The 25,436-nt window shown below is 37.3% G+C and overlaps 1 protein-coding gene across 1 annotated transcript in view; it reads right to left on the bottom strand.

The window, feature by feature from the left end:
• Nucleotides 1-25,436, bottom strand: part of Cacnb4 (calcium voltage-gated channel auxiliary subunit beta 4) — a 262,363-nt gene that overhangs the window by 10,790 nt on the left and 226,137 nt on the right. The window contains exons 7-12 of the mRNA XM_027937973.2: nt 25,023-25,042; nt 24,719-24,799; nt 23,427-23,485; nt 12,297-12,406; nt 6,682-6,833; nt 5,586-5,681 (exon numbers count right to left, since the gene is read on the bottom strand). Of these exons, the coding sequence (XP_027793774.1) occupies nt 5,586-5,681; nt 6,682-6,833; nt 12,297-12,406; nt 23,427-23,485; nt 24,719-24,799; nt 25,023-25,042 (518 nt within the window). The remainder of the gene's footprint in view (nt 1-5,585; nt 5,682-6,681; nt 6,834-12,296; nt 12,407-23,426; nt 23,486-24,718; nt 24,800-25,022; nt 25,043-25,436) is intronic.

Raw genomic sequence — 25,436 nt, 5'->3', positions numbered from 1 at the left:
AACAGCATGGTACTGGTACCAAAACAGGCGGGTGGACCAATGGTACAGAATAGAGGACACAGAAACCAATCCACAAAACTACAACTATCTTATATTTGATAAAGGGTCTAAAAGCATGCAATGGAGGAAGGATAGCATCTTCAACAAATGGTGCTGGGAAAACTGGAAATCCATATGCAACAAAATGAAACTGAATCCCTTTCTCTCGCCATGCACAAAAGTTAATTCAAAATGGATCAAGGAGCTTGATATCAAATCAGAGACGCGCCGTCTGATAGAAGAAAAAGTTGGCTACGATCTACAGTCGGTGGGGTCGGGCTCCAAATTCCTCAATAGGACACCCATAGCACAAAAGTTAATAACTAGAATCAACAAATGGGACTTACTCAAACTAAAAAGTTTTTTCTCAGCAAAAGATACAATAAGAGAGGTAAATAGAGAGCCTACAACCTGGGAACAAATCTTTACTCCTCACACTTCAGATAGAGCCCTAATATCCAGAGTATACAAAGAGCTCAAAAAATTAGACAATAAGAGAACAAACAACCCAATCAACAAATGGGCCAAGGACCTGAACAGACACTTCTCAGAGGAGGACATACAGTCAATCAACAAGTACATGAAAAAATGCTCACCATCTCTAGCAGTCAGAGAAATGCAAATCAAAACCACCCTAAGATACCATCTCACTCCAGTTAGATTGGCAGCCATTATGAAGTCAAACAACAACAAGTGCTGGCGAGGATGTGGGGAAAAGGGTACACTTGTACATTGCTGGTGGGACTGCAAATTGGTGCAGCCAATTTGGAAAGCAGTATGGAGATTTCTTGGAAAGCTGGGAATGGAGCCACCATTTGACCCAGCTATTCCCCTTCTCGGTCTATTCCCTAAAGACCTAAAAAGAGCATGCTACAGGGACACTGCTACATCGATGTTCATAGCAGCACAATTCACAATAGCTAGACTGTGGAACCAACCTAGATGCCCTTCAATGGATGAATGGATAAAAAAATGTGGCATTTATACACAATGGAGTATTACTCTGCATTAAAAAATGACAAAATCATAGAATTTACAGGGAAATGGATGGCATTAGAGTAGATTATGCTAAGTGAAGCTAGCCAATCCCTAAAAAACAAATGTCAAATGTCTTCTTTGATATAAGGAGAGTAGCTAAGAACAGAGTAGGGTCGAAGAGCATGAGAAGAAGATTAACATTAAACAGGGATGAGAGGTGGGAGGGAAAGGGAGAGAGAAGGGAAAATGCATGGAAATGGAAGGAGACCCTCAGAGGTATACAAAAGTACATACAAGAGGAAGTGAGGGGAAGGGGAAAAATAATACAAGGGGGACAAACGAATGTCAGTAAAGGGGGCAGAGAGAGAAGAGGGGAGGGGAGGGGAGGGGAGGGGAGGGGAGGGGGGATAGTAGAGGATAGGAAAGACAGCAGAATACAACAGACACTAGTATGGCAATATGTAAATCAATGGATGTGTAACTGATGTGATTCTGCAATCTGTATATGGGGTAAAAATGGGAGCTCATAACCCACTTGAATCAAATTGTGAAATATGATATATCAAGAACTATGTAATGTTTTGAACAGCCAACAATAAAAAAAAAAAAAAAAAAAAAAAAAAAGACTTTACTTGCCTGGGGTTGGAGAAAGAGGAATGAGAAAATAGAAGAGAGACTGAAACTACAGATGAGGGAGTGGACGAGGCTAAGTAAAAAAAAAAAAAAAAAAAAACATACTATTCTCAACCTCTCTGAAGAAGGGAAATGGTAACAATATTTGGTAGAAGCCCATATGAAAACTAAGTATGCCATATAGATGTATAGTGGTAAAACACATCAGGCTGTGTTTTATGAAAAGAAAAGAATGTTTTATGTTATGAAAAGAAAAATGTATGAGATGGGCTTGTGGGTCCTGGCCCCACAGGCCCCTTTTCCTTGTGTATTCCAGACATCCTCACAGTTTATCTTAGTCTATAGAAGATTAAAAATGGCCATAAGCTCTTTGACACCTCCTGCATTGAGTGGAGGTCTATGTCCCCTCTCCTTGAATCTTGGCAGTCTTTGTAAAACTATTTTGATGAACAGAATGCTGGGGAAGGGATCCTTTGCTGGTATCTGAGATCAAGTCTTAAGAGATTTGGAATACTTGTTCTTGGAGCCCTGGAAGCTATGATGTGAGCAGCCCACATCCCTGTGGAAGGGATGCCACAGAGAGAGCCCAGGACAACTGGCAGAGGGAGAGGAGCTGACTGACTCCCACCTTCCAGCCACCTTCCAGCCACCTCTGCTGGGTGACTAGGTCAGCAGCCAGCTGAAGACTACCAATGGCTGCTGTTTGAAGTCACAAAGTTTTAGGGGAGCTTACTGCACAGTAATAGATAACCACAACTTGTGCCAGGACAAGGGTGGCAACTTCTTTTGGCTAGGTAAATAAGGCCTGCCTCCTGCTTCCACCAAACTTGTTTGGGGCACAAGCCCTCCCATTTGTTTACATATTGCCTATGGCTACTCAAAGGCAGAGCCCACAAAGCTTAAAATACTTATTATCTAAACTTTTGCTAAAAAAGTTCACTGATCCATCTCCTAGAAGAAGCCTTATCCTCGAAATCCATGATTTTCTTTCCAGGAGAATACATAATAACTACTTTATTGCCATTCACCATCTAAAGCATCACCAACCTAAGCATCAGAGATCTTATGCAACTTTGGCCAAGACGTATGACCTTTGGAAAGCCAGGTCACCTCTCTCGGTCTCAGTTACCTCATTTATAAAACAAGGAGACTGGACTGGATTAGTCTTCCCTTGAAACATTCTGCGAAACACTAGACCATAGAATGATCCATGGAAAAACAGCTCTACAGTCACACCAGCAGAAGCACCACATACTACCTATCCTATTGGAAATAGAAAATGCATAGTCAGGATTCTGCAGCAAAGAAAGAAGACCATCTTTGTTACATAAGTATTTTTTTCCCAAACACTTTTGGCATCATAGTCCCTTTCCAAAACCACCTGATATCATCACAGGGAACCCGTATCATAAAGAACACACCCTAGGAAACACTCTACTGGGTTCTCTGTAAGGTCTTTTTTTTTGCTTCAATAGTCCCTGAATCTAGAATCCATTCTTCTGGCTAGAGAGAGTTAACTTTTCCCCCCTGTGTTCTTTTAGATTTCCCTTTCCAAAAACTGCTGCCTTTAATTTCTTTGCAATGTGAAACTCTGCCAGTAAAATCTGCTGACTTTTCAGACTGGAGAAGCACGGGCCAATTAAGCAAGTTGCAAATTCTCCTAAAGGAACTAAAATGACACAGTGATCACCAATCTTTGGATGACAATTATAATTATGGTCTTGAAGTAAAAGGACAAATGCAGACACATTTTTAAATTGTTATTGGTTTTTATAAGCTGAAGATTTCTTTGTGTGTGCCAAAACAGAGTGCACATTCCTTCTCAGCATTACACATGCTATTTATGCAACATCAAATGTTTAGAAAATGTTAAGTATAAGGTAACCTTACATACTCAGACCACTTTGTTTAAAATGGCAAGTTATCTGACCAATTATATTAAACAAGGAGGTGTTTGTCCCACTAAGTTAATAATAGGACAAGGCTGTCTTCCAAGAGCCATTTGAGTGCCATTTGTTCCCCTTGGTGGGGGCACAAGTCCTGAAGAAGCCCACAGTATTAAGTATGCACATGCCTTCTCTTGGTTCCAGCTATTTCAGACTTAACAAGTTATACTAGATGAACAACTCAATGATCAACTTTCTCAGCAAAACACCTCAATTTTAATAGCACACAAGTATTTTCTCTAGTAACTATCAAGAATAAATATTAATAAACTCATTCTCATAAAAAGAAAAGGGATTTTCTACAATAAATCTTCTGCACTTCTATTTCCATTTGAGTATCCACTTCCCAGAACACCAAACTGATAATCAACCTTCTAAGATTGTTCAGGGGGAAAAATGGAAATAATAGCATGGTTCTGGCCTTTGAGCTGGTCAATAAAGATACTCTCCCTTCAACTGTGAAGTATTACTGAGTCAGGGGCTCCGTAATACATTCTTTTATATTCATTCGGTGCTTTAATCACGCATTCCACTGTGAAAGTGACTTCATTAGTAAGAAATTCTGTGTTCTTAACACAGAATTATCTGCATTGTAGGTAGCCAGGTGTGTGCATATTTGCGTGTAGGATAGGTAGGGTTCAGAGGAGAATAAAGTGGTTTTGGAACCAGAAAGATCTAGATGTAATTCTAATCTGCTATGTGACCTTAGAGAAATCCTTGAACCCCTCTGTTTTCAATTGACTCAATTGTAAAATGGGAATTATATTGCTTATTTTATTAGGTAACTGAGGATTACTGACAATCTATGTAAAGCATCTAGCACACACCAGGCCATTGTAAGTATCTAATGAAAGGATGCTTTATTACTCCCTGTCCCTGTACCTCCATTCATTCATTCAACAAATATTTATTATGATGAGTCCACTATGACAATGTAGTGAGTGAGTTACAAGAGTGAGCAAGGGAGACACGGGTCATTACAAAGTCTAACCAACCAGACATCGCATGGCACAAAGTATACCTAGTAATTACAACAGAAACACCTGGACAGTGTGTACTGTGTACCAGGTGCTGTTCTAAGAGCTTTTCCACATATTCACTCACTGAATTCTTACAATAACCTCATGAGGAAGGTACTTGCCTAAGATTACGTAACTAGTCAGTATGGATTTGAACTTAAGCATCTGGCTCCAGAGTCTGCTTTTAAAAGTGATGCTATGTTGCCTCTCTAAACATTTGAATTTAATTTTATGCTTTAAAAGCATAAATGGTCCTTGAACAAGAATATAAAAAAGCCAGTGAATCAGTTGACCAAAAGAGACTGTTATTTCCTTTAGAGAAAAGTCATAGAAACAGTAAGTAGGTCAATTGAGCAAGTGGTGACATGGACTGGCCAATACCCAGTGCCAGGTGATACCATTCACTTCTCCTGACCCTCACTCCATCATTGTTTGCCTTTGAACCCAGCATTTGTTTTCTGGCAATGGCACTAAATATTTACTGTAGTTTTTTATTTCACTCAACCCTGACCCTTTCATCTCCTACAACCACAGGACTCCTCTAGTTCTTATCAATTCTTGACCTTTAACATCATATTTTTTTAATCCTACCAGAACCTTCTAGCAGAAAAAGTTAAAGGAAAGTCAAATTGGCATGCTTTATTTTATTCTGTTCTTTGCTTGAAAGTGTCCATATGACTGGATGCTACCGGCTAAGTGGTTTCCTGAGTGTTTGCCAGGAAATCAAGGGATCAGGAAGGAAAGCAGGTATCAGACCAAGGTTCAGGTCTTATTAAATAGACACCATCTAGTTCTGGAAGTCTGAGCACAATTAACAAGATAGCAGCAGCTTGTTCCAAGAGACCCTTTAGATTTTAAACATACGTCATCACCATTATCATAGAATAAAAATAACAACGCTAATATAAACAAGAACCACCCTTTTCTAACTAGTCAAGAATGATTAAGGGAAAAAAATGGTCATACTTACAGGAGGGCACTGTGCAAGTTTATCAGCTGCTACTAGTTGAACATTCAAGTGTTTACTTTGGGATTTTCCTCTAGATTTAATCAATCGCTGTAAAACCTAAGAGAAGACAGGAGCCGAGCTCTTATCAATGAATTGAAAGAAAATCAAATAAAACGGGATCTTTTTTTAGTCTGTTTAGCCTTAAGGATTAGTAAAGAGGAAATGCAATGTGAGAAATCATATACTATACAAACTCTGTAATGATGTCATCCATTTGCAGTGGCTTTCAGTATAGTGGATTGATTCATGTGTGTTCATGCTGTTCTACCTCTGTGTGAGGTCTTGGAGGGCCCTTGAGTTCCCACTCTGTATTTTATAATTTCCTGGAAATTTCAAAGACAGTCATACAAAAGTGGAGGAACTGCTCTGTACCAGGTCACTTATGTTCGGTAATATTTTGATTTTATTCAGTTGAGTAATATTTTGATTCACCACCTTTATGTCAGATAAATATCACAGTTGTTTACATATTTGTTTATTTTGTCATAAGTAATTAATAGGAAATTCTAGTTTAATTTCATATTAATCAGACTACTCATAATGGAATAATATATTCCTCAAAGAACCCAACCTTCAAACAAATGTCTAGGGCTATGACATTTCCATAAGAAATGTTCATCCAGTGATATTTTACCTTTAATATGATAAGTATAGTATAAATATCATTATCTTTCTTGAACTATGTATTCTCTCAACTGGGGAGAAAATATAGGTGATCCAAGAATCAATGTTATACAAACAATTTACCAAGATAGAACCTGTAGTCTAGGAAAAGCCAGAGTCGTCTACTTCTGACCTTTCTTAAATTTTTTAAAAAATTTCTATTATATACTTGTATAACACTCTGGTTTGAGACCAATGAACATCTTATAAGAATGGACTCTTCTTTATTTGCTATTTCAAAATTCCTAGAACCTGGAGACTGTTTTAAAATGGGCTCATCAAAAAGAACCTCAATTTTTTCTTGCCCACTAACAACAACAACAACAAAACAGAGAGCAAAAAAAATATCTCAAAAGAAATGTGCTAATCCTCAAGACTGAAATGAGCCGATTACCTTTGGAGATGAGACTTTTACATGAACAATAATTGGTGCTAAGGAAGTCTTTATAAGTTGTGCTGGGTGATTGATGGTGTCTGCATCAAGAACAACCAATTGCAAAGATCTTGCCAACTCAAAGATTCTTTCAATTTCACTTTGTACTTCCGCTAAAAGGAGAAACAAGAAATAACAGGTACTCTTTATTCTCATTAGTCAGTATTTCTATTAAAAAAAGTATATATTTCAGATATGTTTGTCTACATTACAAATCAAAATATTCTGAATTTTCCTAACCATGTCTAGTTTAAAGTCTTCTAAAGAGAGAGAGATGGTTTGAGTTTTTCATAAAACAAAACAATTGGTGGAAAAACTCAAGCTTTTTAAAATTTGCTTCTTACATTCAACCTAACATTTAGCTATTTATATAGCCTTGGTGGGGTTTTTTTATGTTGTTTTTTGATTATTGCTTTGTTCTTCTTTACTTTTGTTTCAGCTATCAAAACTGAAACCATATTTAGGAAACAACTGAGATACGTGAAGCAACATCAGAGAGAAAGCAAATTACACTGAAATAACAGCATTATTATTATTATTGCAGTACTTGGAAGGGAGCCCAGGGTAACTCTGCTACTGAGCTACATCCCCAGCCTTTTTTATTTTGAGACAAGGTCTTACTAAGTTGCCTGGTCTGGACTTGAATTTGTGACCCTTCTGCCTCAGTCTCCCTAATCCCTGGGATTCCAGGTGTGCACCACCATGACTGGCACAGTGTAACGGTTCTACTATCAACAAGTTATATATTAATATTTTGTAAACATTCTTTTTAAAAAAAACTAGGAATAACTTGTTTTGACTGTTATGCACATCTTCATACCACAGTTTAATTGTTCAGTGTTTCCTCTTACAATTAACAGATTAGCAATTCTAGCTCAATTTAAGAATTGGAGCCAGTGGACTTTTCTAAAACATAATCATCTTTGGTATTAAAAAATACCCTAAGGCTAATTATATTAAACTGCTGCATTACATCTAGATGCAAATCTTTTCAGCTGTTTATAAGAGTCAAGTGACCCAAATCTGCATGGATTTGGTCAAATGAAAAATCGAGTTCTTTTCAAAGGTCTGAAGCAACCCAACTATTTCTTTTTTAAGGAAAATGGATAATCCAAATACACTATAACTTTCTGAAATATAAGAAAGTTCCTTATATATTTTATAATTCATCTGATTTAATTGCGCCATGTCCAAAACGTGAATTAGACTATTTATTTTCAGAGAGATTATTTTGTTTTGTTGTTTTGGTCTTTCCTTATTTTTATGGATATTGGTGTGACCTAATAATATTTCAATCTGGTGTACTCTATAATGTTTTAATATAGCATACACAAAGCTATTTAAATGATACCAAAGGTGGCCTAGAGAAAAGGTAGTGTTACTCTAAATACCCTCACTGAAAAGTGTTTGTGACAGAATCTCATAATTTACTTTGCTTGTCCAGGATAAACTCAAGTTTGTATCATCCACACACACACACACACACACACACACACACACACACACACACACAATTCTCCTTTCTTTAACCAAAAAGATTAACAGGGTATATGGGGTCATAAATACTCCAGGCTTATCATGTAGCTCTACTTTTTTATGGAAGAAGTTTGTTTTTGTTTTTGTTTTTTTGTACCAGGGACTGAACCCAAGGGTGTTTACATACCTAACTGTATACTCAGTCCTTTTTTTTTTTTTATGTTTTGTGACAGGGTCTCACTAAGTTGTTTAGGGCCTCACTAAGTTGCTGAGTTTGACTTTGAACTTGTGATCCTCCTGCTTCAGCCTCCCAAGCCACTGGGATTACAGGTTTGTGCTACCAAGCCTGGTGAAGAGGGTTTTTTATAATATCAAAAAGCCTTATTTTCTATACAACCACTGATGTTTAACACATAATGTATGAATTTAAAGAGTCAACATATCTGTTGTTTTTCATATTATCTAATATCAATGATTTGAAAAATTTCACATTGCTTTGAGGAGCGACTAGCTTTCAAGTTATCAATTTAAGGACATTAGATAAGTAGATTTATTTGCCAAATTCTTCTGAGACAATATTCTACATTTGTTAGTAATAATAAACATATTTTCCCCTTTTATTTCTGGCATGTTAGAAACAGTTTAAAAAGAAATTTGTCTTGGGGCTGGGCTTGTAGCTCAGTGGTAGAGAGCACTTGCCTCGCATGCGTGAGGCACTGGGTACGATCCTCAGCACTACATAAAAATAAATAAATAAAATAAAGATATTGTGTCCATCTACAACTAAAAAAAAAAAAGAAAGAAAGAAAAAAGAAAAAAAAATTGTCTTAAGAAGGAAGTTTGGAAAATTAAAAACCAATTTTGACTATAGAAAGTTTCAGTCGCAGGATGTTGGAGCATGTCCTCTATGCTGTTTTCATTAAGCTGCCACTGGGTTTAAAGAAGCTTGTCACCAGGACTATCCCTGAACATATCTACATTGTTTTATGCTTCAAATTGGAATGTGATATCTTCAGAAGCAGTGAAAAGGCAGTAACGCTAACTGGACTGCCCTGGTATAAGGATCCTCCAGGTCCTCCAAGTCCCTGTCCAAATAACTCAGAAATATCTGGATCTATTTACTCTGCCCTAGCAATGAAGTTAAGTGTAGTTTCTGACGGAAGAAGAAGCAGGCACACCTATTGCATAACCATCACAGAACCTTTGGGCAATAGGCACTCTGGCATAAGCAGAGAGGTGGAGTTTAGATTGACAGAGGAAGCCAGGAGGCCACATTACTTACTGGGATGAGCCCAAAATTCATAATGTGTGTGTGTGTGTGTGTGTGTGTGTGTGTGTGTGTGTAAGAAAAAGGTATCTTTATTTACATAGATAATTTTCTCTAAAAAAAAAAACCTCAACCATGCCAAACAATCCTGGTTACCTAGACTAATTATAAGAGGGATTCCAAAGGAAGTTTCTTCCTGATCCTATTCTAGGCAAAGGAAGCTGAGGATTCATAGATTATGATCTGGAGGCCCTCAAGGAACATTTCAAAAAGCTGACCACAGGTGACCCAGCCCGTCTTTCTAGCATCTCTTTGACTGGTGATACTCCTATACCCACATCTATTCATATTACTGCCATGGGCCTAGGTAGCATTTCCCAACATTTCCTGGAACAGTAATCCCACAATATTTCCCATGAAAGAAAGGGGTTTAAGCAAGGGACATATTGCATACTAGAATAGCTTCTTTTAGAATTTCAAATGTGTTACCTTTCATATCTTCAGGGCTATAAGAAGTCTTGCAATGAAGAAAACTGCCAACTGTTTAATTCATCATTTCTAAATTTATTTGACCATGGAAAACATTTTAATGTAACAACTATTAATATCTTATAAAATAAACATTTCATAAAATCTATTTAAGAGATCTCTTTAACAAGCAACACTATTTAGCTCTAACAGATTGACGTCAATCTACTCTTTCAGTCTCTTTTCTGGTTCCTCTAAAACCATGCCTGCACTCTCCTTTCTAAGCATGCTCCACACAAATCTAGTTGTTTCTCAATCACGCATGCTTTTTTTTTTAATGGGTCAATGTTTTTATACATTCTTGTGTGCCTTGAAGAACCAGCTCAAATATAACTTCTAAAAAGTCCTCACAAACCGCTCACCCCCACCCTTCTTCATTATCCTCTAGCTTGCTCTTTGTAATTTCATTATCCCAGAGTATTTTAACCATCTGTCCCTTCTTTTTCTTTACCCATGAGCAAAATACTGAGTCTTAGTACTATCTGTATTTCCTGAGTCTAGCATAATGCATGGCACATAACAAGTGTTTGATAGACATTTGATGAAAGAATCTACAAATTATGTATTTAATAAGACAACAAATAAGCAACTCAGTGTTATTTTAGATTGACATTAGATGAATTCCAATTGTTGTGGGTACATGACTTCACAGAGTACAGTTAAAAACCAGTGAACTGAGATCTACTTTGTTTCTTCTGAGTATTAATACTACCCTTCCTCATATACCTCACCAACTCTTATGACAGGTAACTAGAGTATAAGGACCAACTTCAGGGAATATCCATGAACTCCTTAGCTGGTGCAAATGGTTGAAGGAACAGGCAACCTCATTTAGCTTTTTAGCATCTTTAGCCTTTCATAATATACCAGAAGGAGAGGTGGTTAAAAGTTAAAGACACAAAGATAGAAGATAGGAGAACAGAGAATAAGAAGCTTGTTTGAGAAATCTTCAACCTACCTGACTGTCCTCATCACCCATGATATTTTATTTTAGCCAGCTACCTGCTATGATTCACCATCAACATGCCACCATCACTGTCTCAAGGCAAAATACTGTGCCTTTAAGAATGTTTCACTTTGTGGAAGGCTCTAAGCACAGGACTGGACAAGGAAACACTCACCTCTAGGATATACCCCTCACATGCACTGGCATGTGAGGCATCCCCTCACAAGCAACCATCCCACAAATATGTATTGGTGATCACCATGTACCAATCTCATGCCAGGATTATAGAGATAATGCTTTGTATCTTCTTTCCAACCTTAAATCAGGGTCAAGGCAAGCCTTTGGTGGATTCTTTTCTCTCTCTTTTTTTTTAAAGTTATTTTTAAGTTATAGTTGGACACAATATCTTTAATTAATTTATTTTTATGTGGTGCTGAGGATTGAACCCAGGGCCTCGCCTGTGTTAGGCAAGCACTCCACCACTCCCCCTTTTTTGGATTCTTGATGAGACATTAGGACATGCAGCTGGAAACGCTAGTTACTATTATTGTTATTGTTTTTATTATTTAGTTTTCTATCCTCTGTACAGCCTATTTCAGCAACATGGAGGAGTAGCATCTTTCCTAGTTAAAACAAGTTGCCCTTAGAATGTGAATGCAAAAGAAAATTCAAGGAAAGATTCTGCACCACTCTTGATAGTCATGGAGAACAAGAACATACTTTCAGGATGAATAACGTGATTCACCAGCAGCATGGACTCACTTCTATCCATAGCCCTGCTCATCCACAGCTTTTTGCTCTTCTCAATCATGGTGAATTTTAGGATGCTTTCTCACTAGTACCCCAGAAAAGACACATTTTAATTCCCTGCATGTAATTAATGGTGGTTGCCATTACTTCAAGGTGTGACTATTCTGTGTACTATCAGCTAGCAACAGAAGCAACACCAAGAGCACCATTATCGATTTCTTCTAAAGATCTGAGAAGACTGAACTTAGGATTTCCTTTCGTGTCAGCTGTGAGTCAGGTATGACAATTACCATTAGCCTCATTGAGAAGCTTAGGCAAAACAGAGATGAGTGGTTTCCCGTTTTTAGGCAGTAACAGACCAGGGGAGTCGTTGAGGATTCTTCCAACCAGACTACCAATTAGCTAATTGACTAGAGCTGAAAGAGACAGAACAGGCTCTGGCTGCTGCAGAATTCTGCTCCCTTCATGTCCATGCTAGCATTCTCTTCAGTTATTGGCACTTCCTCATTCAGACCAGGGAGCAAACTGGAAAAGACATTCACAAATACATCCTGTGTCATGATAGTCTAAAAGTACAGGATAGAAAAGTACCACATTTGAATATCTTACCTAAGCTGGACCGGGTGTTTGAACGTTCAATTATTGCTCTCTTGCTGGGATTATTTAGGACAGACCTCTTAGCAAGAGAAATGTCAGCTGTCACTCTCGTTATTGATATCCTATGAATAGGAACACAGAAGAGAACAAGCCAGTAAAAATGTTACAGGGCTCTCCAAGTGAATTATAACCACAGTACTTAATAACCATTTTACATACTATAGTAGAACCACAGTATAATAAATATTGGCCACAAGAATTTTAAACAGGCTTTGGCTAGTATTAAAATACAAGCAGAGCAAATAGAGGAAGGTTTTTGGCTATTTAATTGAAAAATTACTCCAGTAAAAATGCTCTTCTCCATTATGGCCGTCCTGGCCAAGTTCCCTTTACAATTCACACCACACCAGGAGGGAATCAAAACATATGCATACACCATGCTCTTTCTAGGAAGCAGCAATACAGTTTCCTCACAATTCACAGATGATCTGCTCTTGAACAAGACCTTCAGGAGCTACCAATACTCTTTTCCAGCATTTCAATGCCTCTGGCTAAAGGAAGAAACCCTCTTCATTTTGATCATCAAAGACGACCAATCGGTGATAGACTAAGTTGTATTCCTATGCTCAATACTTCATTCATGATTCATGGAATGTTTCTCCACAGGCTCAAAGGGAGGCTTCACTTGTAAGAATGTGAGAAATATGGTTTCTTTTCTACAGCCATAGGATTCTTTAGCATATTTGCATATGACTTTGAATGCACATGTTGGGCAGTCCTAAGAGAGTACAGTTGAGGGCAATGTGAATATTATGCCAGGGTTTTGATAAGTTAGAAAGAATCCTGCAATCATGGAAGAAAAGAATAAAGACATTGCAAATGATGAATGGAGACAAGGGTCTATTTGAATATAATTTATCAAATGAGAACATCTGGAATCCACACTTTTAAAACTGTTTTAAGGATTGCTCAATTTCCAGCCATTATCTGCCTGTAGAATCCAAAGCTTGCCTTTCTAAGTCAGTTACTAACATCAGTGGGCCTTTCCCCATTCTCATCTTCACAGCTTCCCAGAAATAGATGAGAAAAGTAGCACCCTCTCGCTTTTATACTCAGTGAACATACCTATTCTTCTCCATAGTCAAAAAATTTTGAGGGTTGGAACAGAGAAGAGGCTAGAGTTATTAGCAATTATTCAATCACATGTCATCTCATACCTGTTTGGGAGATACTGGGTATTGTCAGAAGACTCTTTACCTGACTTACATGATCTGAGCCTTGGAGAGAATTTAAAATAAACCTTTTTGACAAATGGTTGGAAATCACTTCTTTAAACCTACAGACTTTAAACTTCTGGTGTTATTTTAAAGCAAATCACCGCCTGTCTGTGTCATTGTATTTATGTACTGTAGGTGGTCAGGACATTTAAAATTATTTAGCTTTTTAGAATTTTTATGCCCTAATAAGTATTAGATGCATTCTCAAATGTCCTTTGCAGAAAGATCTTGGCAATCATTCTGAACACTAAAGAAAGGCCAAGTGGGTGAGGCTCCAATTTTACCACACAAGGCAAACACTTCTGCATTTCTATTTTCTACATTGGGCTTATATGTGAATTCATTGCAAAACATTGTTCAACTGCTAAAAGACATTGGAAAACACTGGTGTAACAACTTCTTCATTTTACCAAGAAGGAAACTGAGAAACGGAGAGTTTCACATGATTCCACATAGGCTGAGGAGGTCTGAATTAGGTTTCTGAGCACCAGGCCAGGGCTTAGTCATTTGACTTCAGAATTCTCTTTCATTTCAGCTTTCTTATCCAGCAACCCCAAATCTCTAAATAAGGCAAATTATCAAGCACAGATGCACAACCTTGGCCTTGGTCTGAGAGATGGTCAGGATTTAAATCAGTTTAAAGTCAAGCGAACCCACATCTGAGTTTCTATTACTCTGTAGCCCTCTAAAGCTTTGAGGCATGAACTCTCATAGGCAATTCCTTTTCTTTACAGAACAGGGTTTTCATGTTTATTATTGTGATTCTGGGTTTCTTGTATGTTTATTTTAAGAATGGAGCTGCTGGAACACAACAGACACTAGTATGGCAATATGTAAATCAATGGATGTGTAACTGATGTGATTCTGCAATCTGTATATGGGGTAAAAATGGGAGCTCATAACCCACTTGAATCAAAGGGTGAAATATGATATATCAAGAACTATGTAATGTTTTGAATAACCAACAATAAAAAATTAAAAAAAAAAACAGCACCAGATTCTTCATCTAAACAGTTCAGAAAAAGGACATGAGATTTGAAGAAAATTTGTTTGCAAAAGGTAAAACTACATGCTAATATTTAAAAGAATCTTATATTGAAAGTTTAAACTATTATAAACTTTTTTTGTATATTTTTCATTAACAGCTATACCATGGCCTGCCCTCCCCATCCTTTATCTATTATATTCTGTTCATTTTTCTCATTAAACTTTCATGACCTTTTTTTTTTTTTTTTCTGGAAAGCCATGCCATTGGATATGCTGGAGCTTCCTGAGATTGCTCAGGGCCCCCTGACAGCACATGAACTGTGGGCTCTGGGCCATCTCCTAGGGAGGTGACCTGAGGAATTTTGCTGGCTTGTACTGCACTGCCCACATTGCCCATTGTTTCCTTCTTATTCGTTTTAGTCAAAACCTGTTCTACCCCCCATCCTTCTGAAAATACCAGAATTTGTGTGTTAAGTTGAAGCACCTATAACATTCAAACCTAAAAGAGAGATTAGGAGTAACATCATTATTGTAAGTAGTTCTGTGTTACTCTATTCAACCAGCAACCTTCAGATGTATTTATGTGCGTATTATATGTATCAGTCACATTTGCTTTCGAATTCTAAATAAATGATTTCTAAATAAATATTATTACAAATTAAAAGAACAATTTAAAAATCCTATTGGTGATTAGCCTACCTGCAAATTCATTCAATTCACCATATTTTTTGATTCAACATTATTATTTACCAATAAAAGTTCTATTTCTCAAAAAAAAAAAAAAAAAAAAAAAGAATGGAGCTACTGGATAAAAGTCATATCCAGAGCAATCCAGATATCTGATTAAAGACAAATGGGTTGGTTTAAAGACAGAATTCAACTTTCTAGAATAATGATTTTTGGTTTGTTGCAAGATTTTATTCTGCTTACGTGAAAATCAAATATTCTCATTCTACAAGCCAGATAGTAACCCTTGGTTTGGGGTTTTTTGTTTTGTTTTGTGGTACTGGGGATTTAATCCAGGGACATTTAACCAATGAGCCACCTTCCCAGCCCATTTTTTAATTATTATTTTAAATTTTGAGACAGGGTCTCTCTAAGCTGCTTAGGGTATTGCTAAATTGCTGAGGCTGGCTTTGAACTTTCGATCCTCCTGCCTCAGCCTTTCCAGCTTCTGGGACTGTAACCCTTGGTTCTTAACACTTGAAGTGTTTATCAACAGATGCACGGTCTAATTCTGAGTTATTAAAGCACTTTTACAAAGCCCTTTTCAAATACTATCTAAGTCCTAAAAAACAAAGATATAAAACTGTTTCATATGTTTGAAACAGAGGGAAAGGTGTGGGCAATAAAGCATTCTTTCTTATTTTATTTGCTGATAAATTACAAGTTCATTTGCTAATATAAGTTACTTGTTAATAAAATTCAGATGCATAAAGTAGAGATCTGGAACATATAGACACTACCCTAGCAACTCTAATAAGACAAAATAAGTGTTTATCTTACAAGGATGCTCACTATTATCAAAATCAGACATCAAATCCAAATCTTCTTTTTTTAATAAGACTCCCAGCAAAGAACTATCAAATGTAAATACTTTTTAAAAAATTTATGACATCCTTTCTATTTATTTTCTTGCTATAGTCATACCCGGTGTCTTTTGGCCCTTCTATGCATCTCTGGAAAAACTTTGTTAGTAGTTACTGGCCAGTAGGTTAAAAAAAAAAAAAAACAATAGTAGGAGTAGGAGATTGGTTCCTCAGCAGACTGGATGTAGCAGCAAATTCCCTAGAAACTAGCAAAAATAATTCTCTAAATGCAGTAAATCTGAAACACAACCATTGCTTATTTTTACTTTAGAATTCACCTTAATTGCTATAACCCAATATATCATGGGCTATTCATATTAGTTTTCTGTGATAGTCTATGTAAAGATAGTTTTCAGTTATGACACATGCATAAAAAAATAATTTATAGTTCCATGATGGTAATGCAACAGCTGTAAAGCCCTTCAATATTTTACCCTTGCTATATCCTAGTATTTATAGGGAAAAGTGTTTCAAAGAACAAGGGAGTGTGCTGTCAATAGAAATGGATGAAAGGCACAGGAGGACCTGAATATTGCCCTGGATCTTTCTCTTCCTGGTTCTATGGCCACAGAAAGGTCATGACATCTTTTGAGTCTTAGTATCCTAATCAATAAAATGGTAATGGTAGATTTGTCAAAACTGTCTCATGGGTTTGTCATTAGGAGCAAACAAGATAATATATAAAAGTGCTTTCTTAATTATCTTAGTGTTCTATGTTGATAAGCACATGTATAATGTAAGCAAGACAAATGATTATTAGATAGTTGAAGACTTGAAGGAGACAATATCTTTATATCCTGTCCTCAGAAGTTAGTAGAAACCATAGATTCAGCCATCCCAGAGTTGGTAAAATTCAAATACATTGAAAGGAAAGATAAATCAGGTCAGACAACGATGTAATAAAAATCTGTTAATTTACACATTCAAGTCTGGCCCAAAAGTGTTCAATTAGACCCAGTGTTTGTGGACTAATGAGTCCACATTTGAGTGAGAGGGTATGACAGGAACCGAAAGTCACTTGTTCTTTTCCCCTTTGTTCACTGAAATTACAAATTGTGTTCATTCTTCCATGGCTTGGCTGCTTTGTGATAGCATCAATTGTTCCCATTTCCTTTTACAAGTAAATACTATCTATTTTGAGTCTCTCTAAATTGTATTCTCAGCTTCTTCTCTTTCAATTTCTTTCTCAACTACCTGCTTTGTTTTCCTTATATGTTGTCTGGATAATAGCTTCCTTTAGCTGAAGATCCTAACCCTGTAGATTTTGTGCTGTTTAGGATTTTAAGCCATGATTGTGTCAGTTACAATGCGTTGGATAATGCCTAAGAATTGATCTGATCCAGTTGTCAAAAAAGCCTAAAATAACAGACTTCAGAGGCTTTGACATGAATGGCATAGGTCAACAAACTGCAACTGGTTTGACTTCGTGCTATTTGGCCTAAAAATTGTAGATTCAACCAGCTGAGCAAACCTCATAGGAAAGGATCATTCCCAATGAATATGTGAAATGAAGAGAGAAGCCCATAGTGTAATTACTGTGTCCTCACCAGACTGAGTACCATTTTAGCAGATTGTTAGGGCCACTTAATTTATAGTATGGCCACAGGAAGTATTACTATATGTGGATATTCACCTATGCCTTTTATTTTTCTTACATGTACTACAGTTAGGCCTCACAATAGCAACCACAGCAGTAAAACTGTATAGTAACTAGGTCTCAATGATTCAAGGAGAAAATCTTTGCCAGCTGCTCTTCTGATGGGGGACTAATATCTAGAATATATAAAGAACATAAAAAACTTAACATCAGAAAAATGAATAACTCATCGAAAAATGGGCAAATGATCTAAACAAACATTTCTCAAAAGAAGAAATACAAACAGCCAACAAATATATGAAAAAATATGTAACATCCTTAGCAATCAGGGAAATGCAAACCAAAACTAGACTGAGATTTCATCTCATTCCAGTTATAATGGTAAATCATTAAGAATACAAATAATAATAATTACTGGCAAGGAGGTGGGGACAAAGCTTTATTTATACATTGTTGGTGAAACTGAAAATTAGTACAACCACTTTGGAAAGCAGTATGGAGATTCTTCAAAAAACTAGGAATGGAACTACCATATGGCCTAGCTATCCCATTTCTTTAAATTTATACAAAAGAACTAAAATCAGCATACTATAGTGACACAAGCATACCAATGTTTATAGCAGTGCAATTCACAATAGCTAAGTTATGGAACCAGCCCTAGGTATCTGTCAGCAGATGAATAGATGAAGAAAATGTGGTGCCTCTACATGATGGAGTTTTACTCAGTCATAAAAAAAGAATGAAATTATGTCATTTGCTGGTATATGGATGGAACTGGAGAACATAATGATAAGCAAGATAAGCCAGACTTAGAAAGTCAAGGGTTGAATGTTTTTAATGATTCCTTTCATATGTGGAAGTTAGAGGGAAAAAAAAGGAATCTCACAAAAATAATGAGACCAATGGGGATCGAGATGGAGAGAAGAGGAGAGAGTATGGGAATTACGGGGGAATGAAATTAACCAAATCATGCTATGTCCATGTATGAATATACCTCAGTGGATTCAGCTTTTATATATAACTATAATGTACTAATTAAAATAATAATGATGATAATAGAAAGGAGATCAGTAGATTACAGCAAGCAGATCAGGAGGAGAGATAAGGGAAGAGGGGAGGGAAAGCAAAGTACTAAGGAATGAGATCTATCAAATTATGTTATATGCATATATAAATATGACATAATAAATCTCGCTATTACATATAATTATAATGCATCAATATAGAAAAACTAAACTGATCATACCTAAGGTATCAAAAAACCCTCTCAAGTTTATGACTCTAATAGTTAAGCAGTTGGACTCTAGTCTAATTCATTGAATTAATTTTTAACTAAGATCTGAAAAACAGTACTGAATAGAAACACCTCTTAGCTAATGGATAGTTTTGCTCTTTCTGAAAAAAAAAGGCAGGACTTTCTCCTGCCATTTTGTCTAAACAAATTGCATTCACAGTCAATGAAACACTGAGTAGGTTTCCACTAGAACATATTGTTTATGCTGTGTCACTGAGTGAAAGCCTTCCATGTGATTGTTCTCTTGGCTGGTTTCATTTAAAGTCTACTTGTCATTTTCTCTCCTTTTATTAATTGGTAAAACATAATGTAGCATATTTTCATAGCTCAAAACATAAGGATATTCTCCAAGCAACAGACACATCAGAGCCAGTGAGAAGCTACCAGCCAATTTCTTCTTCCTTATTAAAACAATGAGTTCATGCACCAGTGAACTCATTGTTTTACCTGCTGCACTGGCTTCTTATTCTTAACAGTAAGTCCACTCTGTCACATGACCTTTAACATCTTTCTCCCACTGCCACACATGGGTCCTTTCCGGTGCTAAGTCTGTGTGTAGCTACTACCTACACTGTTACTGGCTTCTTCCCCTAGATTCTCTGCCATGTCATCAGACCTCATGGACACTTGGCACTGAAACTTATTCTGTTTCTATCAGAACCAACTTCAGTAGTGTGTATGCAGACCAATGGTACAGAATAGAAGACACAGAGACAAACCCACATAAATACAGTTATCTCATACTAGACAAAGGCACCAAAAACATACAGTGGAAAAAAGATAGCCTCTTCAACAAACGGTGCTGGGAAAACTGGAAATCCATATGCAGTAAAATGAAACTAAAAATCCTGATCTCTCACCATGCACAAAACTCAATTCAAAGTGGATCAAGTAACTAGGAATTAGACCAGAGACCCTGCACCTAATAGATGAAAAAGTAGGCCCAAATCTTCATCATGTCAGATTAAGCCCCAAACTTTCTTAACAAGACCCCTAAAGTGCAAGAAATAAAATGAAGAATCAATAAGTGGGATGGATTCAAACTAAAAAGCTTCTTCGCAGCAAAAAAACAAAACAAAAACAATCAATGAGGTGAAGAGAGAGCCTAAAGAATGGGAGCAAATTTTTGCCACATGCACATCAGATAGAGCACTAATTTCCAGGATATATAAAGAACTCAAAAACTTAACACCAAAAAAGCAAACAACCCAATCAATAAATGGGCTAAGGAACTGAACATACACTTCTCAGAAGAAGATATACAATTGATTAAGGAATATATAAAAATAATGTTCAACATCTCTAGTAATTAGAGAAATATAAATCAAAACTACTCTAAGATTTCATCTCACACCAATCAGAATGGCAGTTATCAAGAATACAAACAACAATAATTGTTGGCAAGGATATGGGGGGAAAGGCACACTCATACATTGCTGGTGGGACTGAAAATTGGTTCAACCACTCTGGAAAGCAGTATGGAGATTCCTTAGAAAACTTGGAATGGAACCACCATTTGACCCAGCTATCCCACTCCTCACTCTATACCCAAAGGACTTAAAATCAGCATATTATAGTATTATAGTACTATAGTAATGCATCAATGTTTATTGCAGCTCAATTCACAATAGCTAAACTGTGGAAGCAACCTAGATGCCCTTCAATAGATAAATGGATAAAGAATCTGTGGTATATATACACAATGGAATATTACTCAGCATTAAAAGAGAATGAAATTATGGCATTTGTAGGTAAATGGATGGAGTTGGAGAACATCATGCTAAGCAAAGTAAGCCAATTCCCCAAAAATCAAAGGCCAAATGTTCTCTCTGATAAGTGGATGCTGATCCATAATAGGTGTGGGGGGGAGATGGGAAAAATGGAGGAACTTTGGGCAAAGGGGAGGGAGAGGAGGAGAAAGGGGCATGAGGGCCGGAAAGATGGCGGAATGAGATGGCCATCATTAATCTAGGTACATGTATGTATGACTGCACATATGAGAAGTTGTGCTGTAATTGTGTATAATGAATCAAAATGCATTCTGATGTCATACATACCTAATTAGAATAAATAATTTTTTTTAAAAAATAGTGTGTATGCTCTCATTGATGCAGACAATTCTACTTGATTCAAGACAAATAACTGCTGATACAACAAAATGAATTTCCTCTTTCTGGGCCAAAGGATTAGGAAGACATCAGATTCTTCATTCTTGAATCCAGTAATTAAGCCACTCATTTTCTCTTTGCTAAATTATCTTTTTTTTTTTTTTGATCAGTGCTATCTGTCAAACTTTTAAATAACATTGCTGTTTATAGGCATGTCATGTGGGGACCAAAACACAAACATAGGCAGTGTTATGGGATGGAATTTGTTCAGATCAAGGGCTGCTATGGGGCCAGAAATTGAGGCACTACTCAGAGCAACCTTAGGTAAAGTCAACACAGGTTAGAACCGAGTGACTCCAAGCATCACTGAAGGAACAGAGGCTGGGCCATGCATGTTAGCTATCTTTAGTCCATGGAGAGTGACAGAAGGATAAGGGTTAGGGCTCAGAACAGCACAAGGCAGGACAAAGACCACTGCTCTTAAGTTATACAGAGCTCAGCTGTTTCTTTATATTGCATTTTTTAGGAAAGGATTTCCCACCAGCCAGAAGTGTTCAAAGGGAAGCTGACTGTCCATCTGACTGTGTTGTGGAAGAGGGAGATTAGAATGAATGAACTTCACCTTGTCTTTCAATACCAATATTCTAATATTTAGCAAGTTTTGCTGGTTTTCTTTGAAACTCTTTCATTTTCTGCCTGTTTTTAAAAAAGAGAATGGGATAAACATGCCTTTCTTATCAAACTCTTTGTGTCCACTAGATGACTGCAGGAGAGACTGTTATTGGTTCAACAAAATCTATTTTATCTTCCTCTTTAGGTATAGAGCAAGACGTACTTCCCAGACTCCTTTGCAAGTAGGTATACCACATGACCAAATTCTAGCCAATTAAATGTGAGAAAAGATGGTCACTACTTCTGGGTCCTGCATGCTCCTTTCTCCAATGGGTTGACTGGAACGGTCACCCCAGACTAAGGGCCACACACAACAGGTGGAACAAACTTTCTGTCCACTTCTCCCCTTCCCCCAACTAAAGTGTCCTTCCCAGGTGGAACAGTTGACTCACTGTTAAGTGAGCAACTATAAGCTTCCACTGTGTTTAAATCATTATGCATTTTGGGGTCAACAAATTAAGGCAGCCTGGCCCATATTAATGTATTTAGAAACTCATATAACAGCACAGAGGTATTCTTATTTCTTCAATTAGAACCTGTATATAACTTGTATTTAAAACATTACCATGTTTGCTTTTTCCTTACAATACCATATTCATTAAAATCTACTTGAAGATATTTAAACATTTTAAAATTAATTAGCCCATTTAAGGTGACAAATTGGATACATTTACCCAGATTTCTCAATACACACTATTTAAATTTTCTTCATTTCTGATAACTCTTCAGGTTTTCTCATGTGGTTACTTTCACATGGAGTGCATTCTGCATTGTGGAAGAGCTTGTACTCAGTATTATGTCAATATGGACTTTTTAACCATTTCTCTGTAAAACACAGAAACCTTCTCTAGACATTTTCACAAGACTTAAATGATAAAATTATTTGATGGTTGGATAATATTGATGATGGATCACAATAGGATACATACAAAACAGATCTATAAGTAGACCAATAAAATAATGAGGTTTCAAAATGACCCCCACTATTGTGTTTAACTATAATGTGTGCATGTGCGTGCAAGTGCACACACATACACACACACAGAGTCATAAATAAAATAAAACTAATCCAGAACTACACATCCAAATAAGCACTATCTCCTACAAAATGGTCATTTTGGAAGTCTTATAATAAAAACAATTTTTTGGAATCCTTCTTTTGAGGAAATTCAGTATTTTATATTTATACTTCATCTCTCTCTCTCTCTCTCTCTCTCTCTCTCTGTCTCTCACACACACACACACACACACACATACACACACACACACACACAATTTCCAAATAATATTACCCAGCATGACCAGTGAACCATCATATTCATGAGAAACATATATTTTAATTATTTTTTTTCCTAAAAATCAGTTTGGTATGAATTCACTAATAAGTGAGAAAATAAAGACAAACATTTCCTTTTCCTTTTGAAGGCCCTTTTCTCCCTTGAGAATTCAATGCCATGCTTCATATTTTCAGAGATCATCATCATTCTTCCCAAGAACACTCTGTTACTCTTTAATTATAGAACTTCTGTAATTACTGGAAACACAGACCCACATATCAATTCATCATACATGTTCGGTTAAAGGAAAATAAAAATACAAAAACATCTATATGTCTCACCTCCCATCAAACCTGTGCTTCAGGAAATCAAAGAGGGCTTTCTGCATCATGTCTGTTACCTTTGCAGAGGTGAGAAAAAAAGAATGAGGCAAACACACGCAGAGAGAGAGGTCAAAAGTGAGAGAGGTGGAAGGGAGGGCACTATGTCCCAGCAGAGACCTTATCACAGCCTAAGGGAGGTTCCCAGGGAAGGTGCTTTCCATGCATCAGGAAGTGCAGTTGCCAATTTCCCCCTTGGTCCTCCTCCAGAGTGCTGAGGAATCAATCAGCAGTGTTCATCAGCCCAAGGCAAACCTTCTTCCCCTTTCCCTTATTAGTGGGTAGAACTGCTGCCAGGAGACAGCAGGCTGGCTTTGGTCTGGAGTGCTGGCCACCCTGGGGGCGCCTGAGTTGTGCTTGCCTAAGGCAGGGCCTGGGCCCAGCTGTCCTGCTAGTCTGTGCAGTTGCTGCAAGTTCTCCATAACCAGGGCAGACCTTTGTTCTGTTCATCACTCTGACATTTCTAACCCAGAGGAAGGCAGAGAGATGGAATTCTTAGATCTGCTTCAAGAGATTAATTAATTCATTCAACCAATGTGCAGTAAGTGCCTACTGTGTGAAGACATTGTCCTAGGTTAGTGGAAACGGTGTCTTGCGGGTTGCCTACCTTCAGATTCAAATGTCACATCACACCTGTTTTGTACCTGTGCTAACTCAAAGCCCAGAAAGCAACATCTGAAATGTCATGTATTTAAGTCTCTACTCTGTCTTGTTTCATAGTACTGTTTAATTCATCTCTAGGGTTCAGTAATGTTTTAATTTTTTTTTCTATATCTGTCCTTAAAAACAAATAAGCCTAAAAAACATTCGGTGGAATAAGCCATAGTGTTATTTACCCAGTAGGGTGAAATTGGTTGGTGCTTTCAGTGTTTGGGTTTTCTGGAAGACTGCTTATCTATTCCCTTGTGCGGATCATTCTCTATTGTTTCTAATAATAATGGGAATGATTGAGACAAATACAGTCCTTTTCTTTGAATTTAATGCAGAGCAAATCTTTTACCAGAACTTCCCATTGTAAATGATTTGAGGGAGACTATTTCTAAACAATGTAATGCATAAAGATGAGACGTGTGCAAGAGAGGAGAGAAAGGACAAAGGGTCACAGAAGCCCCATGTAGTGCCACCCGCCTTCACATCCTGAGAGCTGGCTTCCATTAGTTCTTACATAATGAGACCCTGGAGGAGCAAGTGCACAAAGGACCATGTCCTGGGTTCTCTGTCAAGAACTGAAGAGTAACAGATGATATTTGTACCTCATAACCTTTCAGTGACGGCCCCACTAACACCACCGGACGCATTGATGGCACAACATCGTAAGGAGGAATGTGCTCCGTCTGAAAGAGATGATTCAACATGCGTGACAAGGTGAGGCTGAGCACGCCTCCTCCATAGCCACAACATTCACAGTTCTTGGGTTGAGCCATTAATGATAACCAAAGGTCCCCACTGGGGAGGCTCAGCCCTTACTTTATAGCTATGTGGGTTACTGAGATGGAGATTGCAGGCATGTATGTACAGGAGCCTTAACAGTAAGTTTAAAAAGGAAATACAACTTACCACTTTTTGCTTCTGTTTTGCTAAAAGACAACAATGAGAGCCATATCAAAATACGTAATCTCTGTAAATAATAGTACATGAGTTAACAGAGGGATGAATGTACCGTTGGTCCTTAGTCATCCTTATTGCTTCCCTATCACCCCTCTGGGGAGCTCTGCTCCTTTATTTCATTCTGGACATGTCACTTTTGAAGACACATGAGAAACAGGTAACTCTCCCTGTATAAATGACCTTGTATCCTGATTTTGAGTTGGTGGGGTGGCGGAAGGTTTTGGCTCCCCATTAATCTCTAGGTTGTTCCAGAGCCGAGCACAGCACACAGTTTGGCTGAGGACAGCTGGTCAAATAAAACTTGACACAAAGAAGCAATAATGATTTGAGCAAAAATGACCATCACCTCAATCTTGTCTGTTT

The sequence above is a fragment of the Marmota flaviventris genome, chromosome 11, assembly GCF_047511675.1.
Source record: "Marmota flaviventris isolate mMarFla1 chromosome 11, mMarFla1.hap1, whole genome shotgun sequence".
Taxonomy (NCBI): domain Eukaryota; kingdom Metazoa; phylum Chordata; class Mammalia; order Rodentia; family Sciuridae; genus Marmota; species Marmota flaviventris.
This window is presented reverse-complemented; position numbering and strand designations above follow the sequence as displayed.